The 16,908-nt window shown below is 39.8% G+C and overlaps 1 protein-coding gene across 4 annotated transcripts in view; it reads left to right on the top strand.

Moving 5' to 3' along the window:
- The window catches only part of smtnb (smoothelin b), a 223,446-nt gene that overhangs the window by 57,378 nt on the left and 149,160 nt on the right, over positions 1 to 16,908 (top strand). For all 4 annotated transcript variants that reach the window (XM_052032118.1, XM_052032117.1, XM_052032116.1 and 1 more), the window contains exons 2-3: positions 5,166 to 5,326; positions 15,879 to 15,972. In XM_052032118.1, the coding sequence (XP_051888078.1) occupies positions 5,166 to 5,326; positions 15,879 to 15,972 (255 nt within the window). The remainder of the gene's footprint in view (positions 1 to 5,165; positions 5,327 to 15,878; positions 15,973 to 16,908) is intronic.

Below are 16,908 nucleotides of genomic sequence, written 5' to 3'. Positions count from 1 at the left end.
TACATTAAGAAAACAGCTGAATGCCACAAGTGTGAGTGATTGTCCTTGATGAAAGATGGTATTTGATCAAAGAGTCCACGAGAATTGAGAATTGGGTTTTGGGGATGGGTGATGGGAGGGGTGGGGTTGTGGTGAAGAGAACTCTTTATTGGCTGCACAAAGCACTGGCAGAAGATGGTTTTGGTTGTTAGAGACTATTATTTCAGTTCCAGGATATTTCTCAGTGGCAATGTTCCAGGCCTAACCCCCTTTTAGCAGTTTCATCAGTGACCTTTTCATTGCTAGTTTAGAGGTGGAGGTATTTGGCAATGACTGTCATGTTCATTTCCATTTGTACTTGCATTGATAATGAAGCAGACCTTGTTTGCATGCAGCAAGGTCTAGAAGGCATTCAGGCTTGACCAGATAAATGACAACATTCAAGCCACACAAGTGCCAGAGAGTGACAAATTTCAATAAAATATCACTTAACGTTCTCTCATTCTTATGGAATATCAATGAGGTGAATAATTAGAAACCAACAATTGATATCAGATATTCCTTTGTCCTATCCATTCCTCCTCCTCCACCCCCAACTTCTCTGCAGCCTAGAGCTAACTATTTTTTTTCCCAGTTCTGATGAAGGGTCTTTGACCTGAAGTGTCAACTCTGTTTCTTTCCTGATACATTGCATGACCTGTTGGGTTTTACCAGCATGTTTTTTACTTTTGCCCTTGACAATGTTGAGCTGCCTGATGATTTTTTTAAAGCTGAATGCATCCAAGCTAATGGACAGTATTTCAACAAAATCCTGACATGCCTTGTAGTTGGAAGAAAAATTTGGGGGAATTGGGAGAAGAGTCACTTGCTACTGAAGATCCAGTTTCTGACTGACTTTTGTAGTCACAATATTTATATAAGTGGTTTAATTATGTTTCTAGCCAATATGACCTACAGTTTACAGATTATAAGTGACTTAATTGTAGGGAATGGTAATTTCGAGGTTAGACCCTCTTGTCGGAGATGGTCACTGCCAGGCACCTCAGTGATGCAAATCCTACTTGCCATTTCAGACCATACCAGAAGGATGGCTCTGGAGGTCTTTATTTTCTGAGTTCCAGGTGGAATAAACTATTGTATAATCATCATTGAATATCTCCACTCCTGGCCATTAATCCTTTCATGAAAAGGAAGAAGCTGAAGTTGTTTGGGGCCAGGGCTCTTACCTGAGGAACTCCCTGAGCACAGGGGATTTGGCTTCTAACAGTCAGAGCCATCTTCCTTTTTGTTAACAATGACTCAAGCCAGTGGCATGTTTTCTGCCATGTTTTTTCCAGTGTGATGCTACACACAGCATTTAGAAATGCTGCCTTGACATCAAGGACAGTAACTCTCACCTTGCCTCTGGAATTTAACTTGTATCCATATTTGGACCAAGGCTGTAATAAAACTAGAGCCAAGTCTTACTGTACAAGAACATCAGCTGCTCACAGAACTAAATTAATATGTGGCCTCTGTGTATAATGGTTTAGATATGGTCAAACTCCCAGTTACCGGTACTTAGTCCTTAACATTCTGATCAAATTTAATCTGATTGACTTGGAGAGAGTTATTCTATAGTATACATTAGGAATAGCTTGTTCATGGAAGTAAGGGGAGACAAGGATTGTATGATAGTTGGAAGTAAGAACTGATTTAATCCAAATGGAAATAAATAATTCCTGAAAACGGTACCTACTTCTTAAATGTTGCGAGTTGATGATTCTACCATTGGATCTAACTTGTCCTTAGCATAAATTGATTTTAACTAATTCCATATTTGGAGTTGATTCTTCAGTGAAGCACAGCTTGTTCCAAGAATCCAGACAATGAAATTTAAGGAACAGTCCAGTGAATAAGAAATATAAATGAAAATAGAACTAGTTTTGCCTATGCAGATTTTGGAAGCACAACTACAGAAGCTTGGGGTCTTATTTATGTGCCTTTACTGGCCTTAAATTAAAACTTCTTGATTCTTTAACCAGCTGTAACATGTAATATTGTTCAGCCTGGTTTATTTTGTCACTTATTTCCTTAATGACATAATGCTGTGTTTGTTTCTGCCACTGATCTTCTAATTTGGAGATGAGGATTTGGAGACTTTTCTGGTGCCAGGATTTTACTGGTAACATTTAAGTACTTTCAGATGTGGTTTGTAAACTTTTTTTGTGTGCCTGAGTCACAGAAGTAAGTACCAAATAGAAGCTCAAGGTGGCTTGCATGATTTCAATGTACCCATTATCAAACTTCTAAAAGTGAGTATGTTGTGCCTAGTGCCATTTGGAGAAATTCCAAAGTCCTTCTGTTACATGTATGGCAGTGTAGACTGTTGTGACATAAATCAGCATTTAACACATAATTGGCACTGGTGTTGCAAAATTGCAGAGTGAATACTCACAGGTCTTCACTGCAGGAAGAGGCCCCTACCTGAGGGTAAAGGTTTGTATCCTCATTCGTTAAAGAGCCCATTCCTACCTGAGCTTGAGCTTTTGCACAGTACTACTATAAGGTAAGTCTTCCAAGTTCCTTATTGTTGGAGGCTCCTCCAGCTATTTTAAGTTGGGTATTTAGTATATTGCTACCCCTGACCTTGAGTAAGGTAGTCACAGGTTTTTAACACCATACCTCTGGCATGAGCATGCAATGGGTCTCTGCATCGCTCGTAGCACATTTCAGCTAATGACGCATCATCATAATTGGGAGTGATCACACTGTTGCAAAAGCAACTTAACAATTACTGAAGCAACAAACAACCTGCAGGTGGAATTCAGTGAGTCAAGCTTGATGCGCTGAGTTCCTGCAGCAGATTGTTTGTTGCCCCAAATCCAAGCATCTGCAGTTTCCTGTGGCTCCTAACAATTTGTGAAGACTGGTACTTAGCCAGAGAACTTGCAGTGGTTTCAAACAGCTGAAGTATTCTGATAAAATGCCATTGACATTAAATGTTAACTCTGCTTCCCTCTCCAGAGTGTTGCCCCCACCCGAATATTTCCAGCATTTTGTTTTTATTCAGATTTCCACTGTCTGAAATATTTTTGACTTTCAAAAATGTAATGTTGATGTTTCTGCTTCAAAAATAGAAAATGCATGCAGCATTGGTGGAGAAAGAATGTTTCATTTCAATCCCATTTCATGACAACAGTATTGATGAAATGTCTTGGAATTGAAACAACTTTGGAGCATGACCTTTGCCTTCAAAAGCTTTCTTATCTTTCCCCATCCCCATCAACCCTCCAAGTGGTCTCAGGCAATCTTGTCACTCAGAGATCCAGGTTCAGTAAAGTTTTGATGGATCGCTTGAAGATGTGGCCATCCACCAAAATGAAAGCTGGGACATTCAGCTTCCATTAGTGTGACTGAGGGACCTGCATTGCTGATGAACAAACAGTTAGAAAGTTGGCTGTTTGGAGGTGAAGGTGTTGGAGGTAAATAATGGGGTTTGACATTCTATGTGAGAACCTGTGGAAAGGTTTGCAGTATTGTTATATTGGGCATTGTCTCCAAAAATTGAGTTGGTGTGAGTGCATCAGAGGCTCCTGAGCAGGTCAGAACAAAAATTCTAGGAGGCTGTTTGTCATTTACCACAAATTTTGGGATGATGTTTTTATTTGTAAGTAGGAGCAAGAGTCCCTTTATTTTGTCTATTTCTTTATATGGTTTCATTTCTAGAGACTGACTGAGCAGATGTTGAATTGGTGTTTTTCATCTTCTAACAGCTTAAGAATGACTGATCAGATGGAGGAAAAGTTCTCTCATTATTCACTGAAAACTGCTTTTAAGCTTAATTATGAATGTCATTTGAGAATTATGAGAACATAATTCTTGGCTGCAATTTAATTTTCCATAAACTTATCCAAAAAACTTATGAACTTTCATTTAGTTTCATGCCATAGTTTAGATCATATAAGCCATCATGTGACTCATTTAAATTCTTTAATAATCTTGATAGAATTCCTTTGAACTGCAGTTGATAAATTGTGAACATCATTTAACACAATATTAATTTTAAGTACCTCAGTTTTCCTTCTCACTAAACACATTGAAGTATCTTGAAATTGTTCATTAATGTCAGATTTACAGCAGTTATTTTTATTTAGTTGTCAGAAAGGAACTTGAAGAAAGATTTGATTGCTTGTGTGTTTGCAATATTTCATTCCGCAGGCAATTTCTATTGATTCCATCTTTTGTTTCGACCTGTTGCTTGAAGATTTGAACTTGTAATTCTCCACACTTGTGTTAAATCTGCATCATCCCTTCACCTTTCTTGTGGTACAAGGGTTAGCAATGGAGTATCATGTCCCCATCCAAATGAACTTGTATGGTACATTGCTGAAGATTGGTTTTAATAATGAGCAATTGCTAATTCCCAACTTGAACTCTTTACTATCCACATACATGCAAATAAAAGTACAGGGGATGCAACAGAAATCAGTTCCTGCCTAATACTGTTGTAATTAGCCTTCCCCCAATTTAGCACTAAAATTAAATTTATTAAGTTGATTTCAATATTTAACATGAAAAATGTGATTATTAATTCAAATATATAAAAAAAATCCTTCTGAGCAGGTTTGTGATGCCATTCCAATAAATGGGCTCGCACTAGATACGCTAGCTAAGCGAAATGTACACAACTGAGCTCCATCCTGGACTTGACACATACTCAGGAAAAGCCCATCTGTACAAAGCATTGGCTAGCTGTTCTCTCTTGTGAAGCACCATCTGGGTTATTAAATATCTTTGTATTTAATTCATGGTAATTTGTGGAATATTGGTGTGCATAAATTGGCTGATGTCCTTTTCTACATTGCAATAAGTCACCTTAAAAGTTTAATTACTGTAAGAGTTACCTTTAAAGTTCACAAAAAGTTCACTTCTCTTCTGTAAAGAATACAATTTTCCCTCTTTAACCCTCCCCAAAAATGTCTTAAATAACAATTTTTACAATAAAAGAATGAATGTTTTCCTCTTCCGTCTTATGATATGAATGTGGCAATTACTGCTTTCAGTTTAGATTTTCATCAGCAAAACACATTTCAGAATCTGAGGCACGATTTCACTCCTTATCTGGATTAGATTTGGAAAGCTAATTTTATCCAAAAAGTTTGACTCTAACTGTATTTTTTCTTTGTTTGCTTTTCATGAAACAGCTTGAAGTGACAGATGACTTTGATGAACGCAAACTTATTCGTTCCATGATTTATGAACTGAGGAGGAAAGAATTGAAAAGAACAGAGGATGCATTATCCTCCAAACGTTTTCGTTCTGAAAGAACTAATAAATGCCTTGAAAACAAAGAGAATCATTTGCGGTAAGGGTGTTTGAATTCAGCTACATAATGCTTAAATGAACATTGGTTTGTATCATAAGAATAAGTAAATGTTGATAATGGATGCTTCAAGAAACATTTGGTTTTTCTGGTTTAAAAAAAACACTATCTCATCTGTAATTATGATTCAGCTGGGAGACTCAATGGGCCAGAGAAGTAAATTAGCCATATTCAAAGGTATATTCTATTCTGTCACAGGGAGCATTAGCAGAATATTTCGAGTAGTGTCTTTAGATTAGGGTCAGGGAAAATCAATCTAATATCATTTCTAAAAGTGCACCTTATGATTATGGTACATCCAATTTTAGCTGCTCTCTCTCAAACTGCAGGGTGAATTCAATCATATTATTATCACTGCCTCCTAAGGGTTCCTTTACCATAACCATATATCCTTTATGATTTGGCTCTTAAAGGATAACGTCAATACCTGTGCAGTGGAACTGCCTTGAGTTGTGTATGGAGAACGACATATGTAGTACTAGAAGATATTAAGGGAGAAAAAGTGCTGCTGTTCATAAAGGAGACCTCTGTGAACTATGGGTTAACACAAAAAGTAAAATATTCAGAGCAAGAACAAAAATACAGTGGTGTTGAGGTTAACTGTGGTTCTAATACTGAGCATGATACGTTAAAAGTATTTTCAAATCCTTTGATTCCCAGCTAGAAGCCTAAATTTGGGCTAAACACAACATCACATTGGAGTGGTAATTTTAATTTTGACTTTGATTTTTTTTTATGTTCAGTACAAGGAATTGGAGAGGATTTTAAGTGTGACCAGTTGTGCTCAAACTAAGCTAGACCCCATCCACCATTCAAAGCATTCGTTTTCTCCATTACCAGCACACCTAGGCTACAGTGTATACACCTACAAAATGAACTGCAATTTCTCATCAAATTTGACAACATTCTTAAAACTCACAACTCAAGTGCCAGGGTGGTTAGAGGGTAACAGGCTCATAGATAAACCATTGCCTGCAACTTACCATTCAATTCTCACAGTAAATTATTATTTTGAAAATCTTGTCTTGCTATCTTCTGATTGCTTACTTAATTATACATTTTATATTGATCAACCCAGAACCTAGAGAATTTGTCAGTGGGGAATCGACTGGTATGTTTTCAGGAGTCAAAATGACCATTTGTATAATTTTTGTGCAAATGATAAATGATAAATGTTAACATTTTCTTTCAAAATAGTTACATAATGCCTCCAGATAGCTATAAATGAAGAACTTTTTAATCCTTGTTGTTTTAAATCTATCTGCTTGTTCAAATCTAAAATCTTGGCAAACATGGGTCAATCATTTCAAGTGCTACAAAAACAGTTTGCCAGAAAACTTAAAAGTAACAGAAATTATAAACATCTGTGCTCTGGGAAAATATACTACTTCGTCAATTCATGAACTCTTGCACTGATTTGAGAAGCAAGAGAAATGGAAAAATGTGGATAAAGGGATAAGTAAATAAATTTGTTAAGTTTCCTCAGCTAGTTCATTGCATTCTAGCCTGCCTTGAGTAGGGTAAAAAAAAACCCTGATGGGAGTAAGAGTAAAATAACCCTGATGGGAGTTATATACAAGCCTCCAAATAGTATCCAGGATGTGGGGTACAAATTACAACAGGAGATAGAAACGGCATGTAAGAAAGGCAATGTTACAGTGGTCATGGGGGACTTCAATATGCAGGTGGACTGTGAAAATCAGGTTGGCACTGGATCCCGAGAGAAGGAATTTGTAGACTGCCTACGAGATGGCTTTTTAGAGCAGCTTGTGGTCGAGCCCACCAGGGAAAAGGCAATTCTGGATTTGGTGTTGTGCATTGAACCAGATCTGATCAGGGAGCTTAAGGTAAAGGAACCCTTAGGAGGCAGTGATAATAATATGATTGAATTCACCCTGCAGTTTGAGAGAGAGCAGCTAAAATTGGATGTATCAGTATTACAGTTGAGTAAAGCTAACTACAGAGGCATGAGAGAGGAGCTGGCCAAAGTTAATTGGAAGAGGACTCTAGCAGGGATGACAGTAGAGCAGCAATAGCAGGAGTTTCTGGGAGTAATTCAGGATCAATTCATCCCAAAGAAGAAGAAGCATCCTAAAGGGAGGATGAGGCAACCATGGCTGACAAGGGAAGTCAAAGACAGCATAAAAGCAAAAGAGGGTATACAATATTTGCAAAAATTAGCAGGAAGCTTGAGGATTAGGAAGCTTTTTAAAAACCAACAGAAGGCAACGACAAAAGCAATAAGGGGAGAAAAGATGAAATATGAACGTAAGCTAGCCAATAATATAAGAGGATAACAAAAGTTCTTTCAGGTATATAAAGAGTAATTCGAGAGAGTCAGGGGGCAGGAGTGAGTGTAGTCGCAATTACTAAGGAGAAGGTGCTTGGGAAGCTGAAAGGTCTGAAGGCGGATAAGTCACCTAGACTGGACGGACTACACCCCAGGGTTCTGAAAGAAGTAGCTGAAGAGATTGTGGAGGCATTAGTAATGACCTTTTAAGAATTCACAAGAGTCAGGAATGGTTTCGGAGGATCACAAATGTCATTCCACTCTTCAAGAAGGGAGGGAGGCAAAAGGCAGGTAATTATAGGCCGGTTAGCCCGACTTCAGTGGTTGGTAAGATTTTAGAGTCCATTATTAAGGATGAGGTTTTGGGGTACTTGGAAGCACATGAGGTGCGGCACGGTAGCGTAGCGGTTAGCGCGACGCTATTACAGCACCAGCAATCGGGGTTCAATTCCCGTCGCTGTCTGTAAGGAGTTTGTACGTTCTCCTGTGTCTGCGTGGGTTTCCTCCGGGTGGTCCGGTTTCCTCCCACGTTCCAAAGACATACGGGTAGGTTAATTTGGGTTTAAAATGGGCGGCGCAGACTTGTTGGGCCGGAAGGGCCTGTTACCACGCTGTAAATAAAATTTAAATTAAAAAAAAATTTAAGTGATAAAATAGGCTGAAGCCAGCATGGTTTCCTTAAGGGAAGATCTTGCCTAACAAATCTGTTGGAATTTAGAATGTGAAAGCAAGGATGTAATGCTGAGGCTTTATAAGGCATTGGTCAGACCACATTTGGAGTATTGCGAGTAATTTTGGGCCCCATTTCTAAGGAAGGATGTGCTGGTGTTGGAGAGGGTCCAGAAGAGGTTTATGAGAATGATCCTGGGGGTAAAAGGGTTATGAGGAGCACCTGATGGCTCTCCACCTGTACTCACTGGAGTTTAGAAGGATGAGAGGGATCTTACTGAAACCTACCGAATATTGAAAAGGTTGGAAAGAATGGACGTGGAGGGGATGTTTCCAGTGGTGAGAGAGTCTAGGACCAGAGGGCACAGCCTCAGAATAGAAGGATATCCCTTTGGAACTCAGATGAGGACTAATTTCTTCAGCCAGAGGGTGGCGAATCTGTGGAATACATTGCCACAGATGGCTGTGGAGGCCAATTCATTGGGTATACTTAAAGCGGACGTTGATAGGTTCATGATTAGTAAGGATGCCAAAGGATACGGGGAGAAGGCAGGAGAATGGGGTTGAGAGGGAATAATAAACCAGCCATTATTGAATGGAGAAGCAGACTTGATGGGCCGAATGGGCTAATTCTACTCCTATGTCTTATGGCCTAGTACACTCTCAGCCTTCTGCCTTGGTAGCCTTTCAAAACTGCTGGTGAAAAGCGTCCTGCATTTTTTTGTACTATGAAAAGCCTTGGGCTCACTCAAATCTGAGTCAGTGATTGCTAAACAAATGTGCCAGAGCTGTCTGAGGTCCTTGACTAATTCACTGGAGCTTTGATGATGCAGCTAATAGAATGGATAAGGGTGAACCAGTGGAAGTAGTGTATTTGGAGTTTTGGTAGACTTCTGTGTTGTACACAGAGGGTTGGTCAGCAAGGTTAGAACATAAAGTTAGTGGTAATGTACTGATGTGGATTGAGAATTAGTTATAGGACAGAGCAAAGAGTGGGAATAAATTGATCCTTTTCAGGTTTGTAGACTGTGAATAGTAGGATACTGTAGGAATGGGTGCTTGGGCCTCAGTTTTCACGATCCATATCAATGATTTGGCTGAGGGGAGCAAATGTCATATTTCCAAGTTTTCTGATGACACTAAACAAAGTGGGATGTAAAGAAGCTGAATGAGTAGCCGAGAATATGACAAATACAATATAGTATAGAAAAATGGGAGGTCAACCACATCAGTGCACAAAACAGAAAAGTAGAGTATTGTTAAATGGTGAGAGGTTGGGTAGTGTTGATGTTCAAAGGGACTTCAGTATCCTTCGACACACGTCATTGAAAGCCAACATATATGTGCAGCAAGCAATCAGGAGGAGAAATGTAATGTCTGTCATTATCATAAATGAATTTGGATACAGGAATAATGAAGGCTTTCGAGGTTGTATAGGACTACACATGGAGAGTTGTGTACAATTTTGATCTTTTTGCCTAAAAGAACGTATTTGCCGTAGAGGGAATACAGCAAAAATTCACCAGACTGGTTCCATGGATCTTGGATGATCTTCTTTGCTTTTTTTTAAACAAGTACTAATTCATTTTATTTCCTTGTCTGAACTAACCATTGGTCTTGATTTCTGGGAGGTTTCTGACTTCCTCTATGATGATGGACATAATTTTTCTGCCATTTTCTTATCCTCCATTATAAACTCTCCCATCTGTCCATAAGGGATCCACATTTGCCCTGACATGCCTTTTTACATGCGTACCACAGCTCTTGCAGCACTTTTGTTGGAGAGGCTGAATAGATGAGGCCTCTATTCTCTAGAGTTTAGAAGAATGGGATTGAAACTTAGTAAATTCTTGCAGAGGGTTTAATAGGCTAGAAACAAGCAGAAGTCTAGAACCAAGGGATCACAGTCTCAGAAAAAGGTTATGCTGTTTAGGACCGAAATGAGGAAAAATTTCTTCATTCAGTATCTGGAATTTTCCACTCAAGGACTATTAAGGCTCTGCCTTTGAATTCATTCAAAACAGCAATCGATAGATTTCAATATATTCAGGGAATTGTGGGCTATTAGGAATGTTTTGTTAAATGGCCCTTAGGTAGAAGATCATGGTTCTAAGGAGACATGGAAAGTTGCAATTCCACAAATAGAAAAGGTGCAGATTATTTTTGTGGATCCTGAGGACACACTTCTATCTCTCCAGGATCAACAAAAATACTTCACTTAAGTGGATCTCTTTGGTTTCATCACCCATGGACTGATTAAAATGTGGATGTCCACCAGCTCCAGTCAGTTTTAAAGGTAACCATAACATAGTTAGGATCCTAATTTCCATTATGAATAGGAGCCCATTGTCTAAAATAAATGCCTTTCAAAATGGAATCGTCCACCTGAATCAATAGTAAGGTTAACAACACCGTTCTAAGGCTGTAATGAACCTGATAATCGCAGAAGAAAGCAGTTAAAGTTGATCCTGTACTTTGTCTTGCCAGTTGCTCTAATTCCCATGTCTTCTATTTTTCTTGGCATTACAAGCCTTTAAAGTAGCTTCTGTACTATCATATCACTCTCACATTTTATAAACTTAAGTACTGCAGTTTTCTTTCCAAGGAAACATTTCTATTGAAACTGCTTCGAAACTTCTTAAATTTTTTTTCACACATTAGGCTGAGGACTGATTTAAACACAAATGGAGACGTAGCTCCAAACAGAAATGGAGAGGAATGGTACAGTAAAACAATTATCAATTAGAGATAAACAGCAGATTGCATTTATATAGTTGGAAAATTTCTCAAGGCATTTAACAGTGTTAAACAAAATTTGACATTAATCCACACTAGGACAGATGCCCAAAATCTTGATGAAAGAGACAGTAAAACAGCAAAAAATAAATCAAAGGAAAAGGCTTAAACTTGCCAACAAAAAAGCAGCAAGTCTGGATACTGGGAGTTTTAGAGAATTTAGCAAAGATTACCAAGAAAGTGATAAAGAGTGGAGAAATTGAAAATGTAAATAAACTAGCAAGAAACAAAAATGCTGCAAGAGCTGTGGTAGGTTTGTAAAAAGGGAAACACTAAGGGCAAATGTGGATCCCTTATGGACAGATGGGAGAGTTTATAATGGAGGACAAGAAAATGGTAGAAAAGTTACATCCATCATCACAGAGGAAGCCAGAAACCTCCCAGAAATGAAGACCAATGGTTAGTTCAAACGAGGTAATAAAATACATTAGTACTTGTAAATTAATGGATTTGAAAACAGGTAAATCCCAAGGACCTGATGATCTGAAAGAGGTGGCTAGAGATGGTGGATGCTTCAGAAATTCTATAAATTCTAGAGTTGTACCTGAGAATTGGTGGATACTCCAAACATGATGGCACTAAGAAAGGAGGAAGAGAGAAACCAGGGAACTACCAGCTTGTTAGCCTGACATCAGTAATTGGGGAAAATGCTAGAATCTAAACTGAAGGATCTGAAAAAGTTAGTTGGGAGAAATAATAATGATTTGAACAAAGTCCTCAAAGATTTAAACCATAGAACCATAGAACAATACGGCACAATACAGGCCCCTCGGCCCACAGTGTTGTGCCGCCCTTCAAACCACACCTAAGTCTATCTAACCCCTTCCTCCCACATATCCCTCTAATTTAAATTCCTCCATATGCTTATCTAACAATCTCTTGAACTTGTACAATGTATCAGCCTCCACCACCACCCCAGGCAGCGCATTCCATGCATCAACCACTCTCTGGGTGAAAAACCTCCCTCTGACATCACCCTTGAACTTCCCACCCAATACCTTAAAGCCGTGTCCTCTTGTTTTGAGCATTGGCGCCCTAGGAAAGAGGCGCTGGCTGTCCACTCTATCTATTCCTCTCAATATCTTGTATACCTCTATCATGTCTCCCCTCATCCTCCTTCTCTCCAATGAGAACAGCCCTAGTTCCTTTAGTCTCTCCTCATAATCCATACTCTCTAATCCAGGCAGCATCCTGGTAAATCTCCTCTGCACCCTTTCCAACGCCTCCACATCCTTCCTATAATGAGGCGACCAGAACTGGACACAGTACTCTAAGTGTGGCCTAACCAGAGTTTTGTAAAGCTGCATCATCACTTCGCGGCTTTTAAACTCGATCCCCCGACTTATGAAAGCTAACATCCCATAAGCTTTCTTAACTACCCTATCCACCTGCGAGGCAACTTTCAGGGATCTGTGGATATGAACCCCCAGATCCCTCTGCTCCTCTACACTGCCCAGAATCCTGCCATTTACCTTGTACTCCGCCTTGGAGTTTGTCCTTCCAAAGTGTACCACCTCACACTTCTCTGGATTGAACTCCATCTGCCACTTGTCAGCTCAGCTCTGCATCCTATCAATATCCCTCTGCAAGCTTCGACAGCCCTCCACACTATCCACAACACCACCGATCTTTGTGTCATCTGCGAACTTGCTAACTCAGCCTTCCACCCCCTCATCTAAATCGTTGATAAATATCACAAAAAGTAGAGGGCCCAGGACCGATCCCTGCGGGACACCACTAGTCACAGCCCTCCAATCCGAATGCACTCCCTCCACCACAACCCTCTGCTTTCTACAGGCAAGCCAATTCTGAATCCACATGGCCAAGCTTCCCCGGATCCCTTGGCCCCTGACCTTCTGAAGAAGCCTACCATGCGCAACCTTGTCAAACGCCTTACTAAAATCCATGTAGACCACATCCTCTGCGCTACCCTCATCAAACTTCCTGGTCACCTCCTCAAAGAATCCTATCAGGCTTGTGAGGCAAGATCTTCCCTTAACAAAGCCATGCTGGCTGTCCCTAATAAGTCCATGTTTCTCCAAATGCTCATAGATCCTATCTCTTAGAATCCTTTCCAACAGCTTACCCACCACAGACGTAAGGCTCACCGGTCTGTAATTCCCTGGACTATCCCTACTACCTTTTCTGAATAAGGGGACAACATTCGCCACCCTCCAATCCTCCGGTACAATCCCCGTTGACAACGAGGACTCAAAGATCCGAACCAACAGTTCAGCAATCTCCTCCCTCGCCTCACGAAGCAGCCTGGGGAATATTCCGTCAGGCCCTGGGGACTTATCTGTCCTAATATTTTCTAACAACTCCAACACATCCTCTCTCTTAATATTTACATACTCTAGAACATTACCCTCACCTACACTGTTCTCAGCATCATCAAGACCCCTCTCCTTGGTGAATACTAAAGAGAAGTATTCATTGAGAACCTCACCCACTTCCGCAGCTTCCAGGCATGTCCTCCCACCTTTGTCTTTAATCAGACCTACAAGGGTCCGATGAAATTGAAATCCTGTTTCATTAATTTAATGAGGAGGCATCTAGTAGAGTAGGTGAAGGGGAACCAGCAAATGTGGTGTATTTGGATTTTGGAGAACACTGTTAACAAGGTCCCACACAGGACGCTGGTCAACAAGGTTAGAGCATATGTAATTAGGTGTAGTATAAAAACATGAATTGAGAATTGGTTATTGGACAGAATACAAAGAATGGGAGTAAACAGATAATTTTCTTGTTTGTAGGCTTTAATTGTTGGAGTACCACAGGGGTTGGTGCATGGTTTTCATCTATTCAAAATCTATATCAATGACTTTGCTAAGGGAACCAAATGTCATATTTCCAAGTTTGTTGATGATACTAAACTAAGTGGGAATGTGAATGGTGAATGCAAGTAGTATTGAAGGTTTTCTGCTACTCACTCGAGGTAATATAAGCAAGCTAAGTGAGTGGGCACCAACGTGCCAGATAGAATATGTGAAAAAATGTAAGGTTATTCGCAGGTGGACAAAACAGAAAAACAGCATTTTAAGTGATGAAAAATTGTTGATGTCAAAATTAACACATGTCCTTGTATGCAAACCACCATAAGCTAATATGCAGCCGCAGCAGGTAGTTAGGTACGCAAATGGCACCTTGGCCTTATTGCAAGAGGATTTGGGGATGAGTGTAAAGATGTCTCATAGGACCTTGGTGAGACCACATCTGGAGTAATGTGTACAAATTTGGTCTCGTTGTTTTAAAAAGCGTGGATGTACTTGGTTTCTAGAGGGAGCAAAGATTCACTACACTGGGTCCTGGAATGACAGGTCTGTCATATGTGGAGAGATTAAATTAGTTAGGCCCATATCTCAATACAAGGGTTAGGCCATTAAAGCCATTCTTCTCATTTGTCTTAATTTGAGGGTATTGATTCTTTGAAATTCTCTACTCCACAAGGCCATGGAGGCTGTGAATGATTGCTTTTAAAATGGATTTATGAAATTTCAGGATGTCAAAGGAACCAAGGTATTTTGGATAGGGCAGGAAACTTGTGTCTCTGGTGGAAGGCCATTTGTAATCTTGTTGAATGGTGAAAAAAGCTTGAGGGGCCAAATGGCCTCCTTTGGCTCCCATTGTCTAGTGTTCCTATATTCTTATTTTAAAGGCATCTCAAAAGAAAAGAGAAATAGAGGGGCAACCCCACAGCTTAGCATCTTGTAATCTAATGTACATCCAGCAATGGTGCTTATAAATGGAGATGAGCAAGTGGTGGATAATTGCAAGGAGATGAGCAATAAGGTTGCATAGATGGCTGAAAATTTTAAAGTTGAGGCATTGCTGAACTCGGAGTCAATCTGGGTAAATGGCCTCAGTGGTGATTGGTAAATAGGGCATCATGCAAATTAAATATAAGGAGCAGAATTTTGGATAAACTCGAGTGCATGGAGATTGGAACATGGGGGTAACTCCAAGAGAGAGTTGAATAGTCAAGTCCATTGAAAAGATATAAATTAAGGTTTCAGCAGCAGATAAGCTATAGCAAGAGCACAACAGAGTGATGTTGGAAGTGGAAGTAGATGGTCAAAAGCTCACCTCTGTGTCAGATTTGACACAAGATTTGGATGATATCATGGAAGAGCAAATGTTGATGAGAAATTAGTGGGTTCAATGAGAGATCCTTGGACTACACTGGAATAAACAGTGCAGTAGCAAGAAGCAAAGAAAGGGTAGAAGTTATTCTGTTTACAAATGCGTACATAAGAATGTTATCAAGTGAGCACAAACTCAAACAACTGGAGGATAAAGAGCCACTTGAGAAGGGTGGCATGAATGGGCAATATTTTGGCTCCAGGAAGTTGAGATGGAATTGTTGCAACAGTCACAGCACATACTGTGATCTATTCATGAAATAATCAAGAGCTGGAAAGGAGAATGTGGTAGGAAGCAGATCAACATGAATAGTAAATTGGAGAAGACGCAAATTAATATTGAACTAATTGATAAATCATGCAGAGACTTAGTGTTAGGATAGTGAGCCCAGGACATAAAAATGTCTGAGGCAAAGTAGACAGGACTTGTACAAAATAAGTGAGATCACATTAAGGTTGAGGCCCATGAGAATTATTGAACAATACTCTATGAAATATAGTAATATTTTAAAAGATTATATGTTTTTTCTGTGTATGTATAATGGCTTTTTATTCAATTAGCAGTTCTCAAGCAAATTCCTAATTTTGACCCAAAAGCATAATGTTATAATTCTCCTTTCTGAATACGTTTTGACAGATCTCACAGACAAGAAGAAGATCAGAAAGGGTCTTTGGATAAACTTTCAGGAAAACTAGAGTCCATTAATGACATTGATGAGCTAACAACATTGGTGAGCAGCATTATTTCCTTGAGAATTTGTTAATATGTAACTTTAAACTTTGCATGGTATTCCAATATACTCGTTGAACATCTGGTTGGCAGACTTAACCTCCATCTTGAGGAACTTGTAATGGTAACTCGTATCACTATAGACGTTGATCTCTATCAGCAACTACAATAAAAGTAAATTGCTCAATTTTGACCTAGAGTGATAAAAATGTTTTCACCCAGTCAATTTAGAATGTTTATGTACTTCAATGCCTGCACATTATATAAACGGTAGCTGGAAATTTCCTAAACCATTATCATAATTTTTCAAAGTTTAGGTTGTACTTCTGTTGAATTTACAAGAGGAATTTTTTAAAGTATTATTTTTGAGTTTATTTTTGGCTTTAATGACTCCAAGTTTGGAAAATGGACAAAAAAAAGTCTTAATTCAATCCTTAATCTGGCAGTATGGATGTTATAATTAGACACAATACCCCAAAGCTAGAGTGGGAATAAGCTGTTAATTTTCCTGCTATTCAAAGACCCTTGCTGGAAAATATATATTGTAGCGGTTGCTACTGCGGAATAAAACAAGACTCTACTCGGAGGATTGCCAAACAGAACTAGTTTATTTTCCCGCCTTGCGCGGGCCCCCTTAAGGGAGAATGTTCCCGCCCAAAACAACCGGTAATGACGTAAGTCCTACGTCATCAGGACTTTCCCGCGCGCGGGTTCTCCCCGTCGCTCGGAAAGACGAGGCCCGCCGCCATCTTGGGCCTCGTCGCTCCGACGCCGCGCGACCCGACTGCCGAGCCGGTTCGCCCGACTAGACGGTGAGTCGCCACACAACCCCTCCCAGAACCGGCGATACAGTCCCCAAGGTCCGTGGGCTCTGCCAGCTGCCGCTTAGTGGGGCGGCCTCTGCGTCGCGGCGTGGCAACCTCGACAGGCTGTTGCA

The sequence above is a fragment of the Pristis pectinata genome, chromosome 17, assembly GCF_009764475.1.
Source record: "Pristis pectinata isolate sPriPec2 chromosome 17, sPriPec2.1.pri, whole genome shotgun sequence".
Taxonomy (NCBI): Eukaryota; Metazoa; Chordata; class Chondrichthyes; order Rhinopristiformes; family Pristidae; genus Pristis; species Pristis pectinata.
This window is presented reverse-complemented; position numbering and strand designations above follow the sequence as displayed.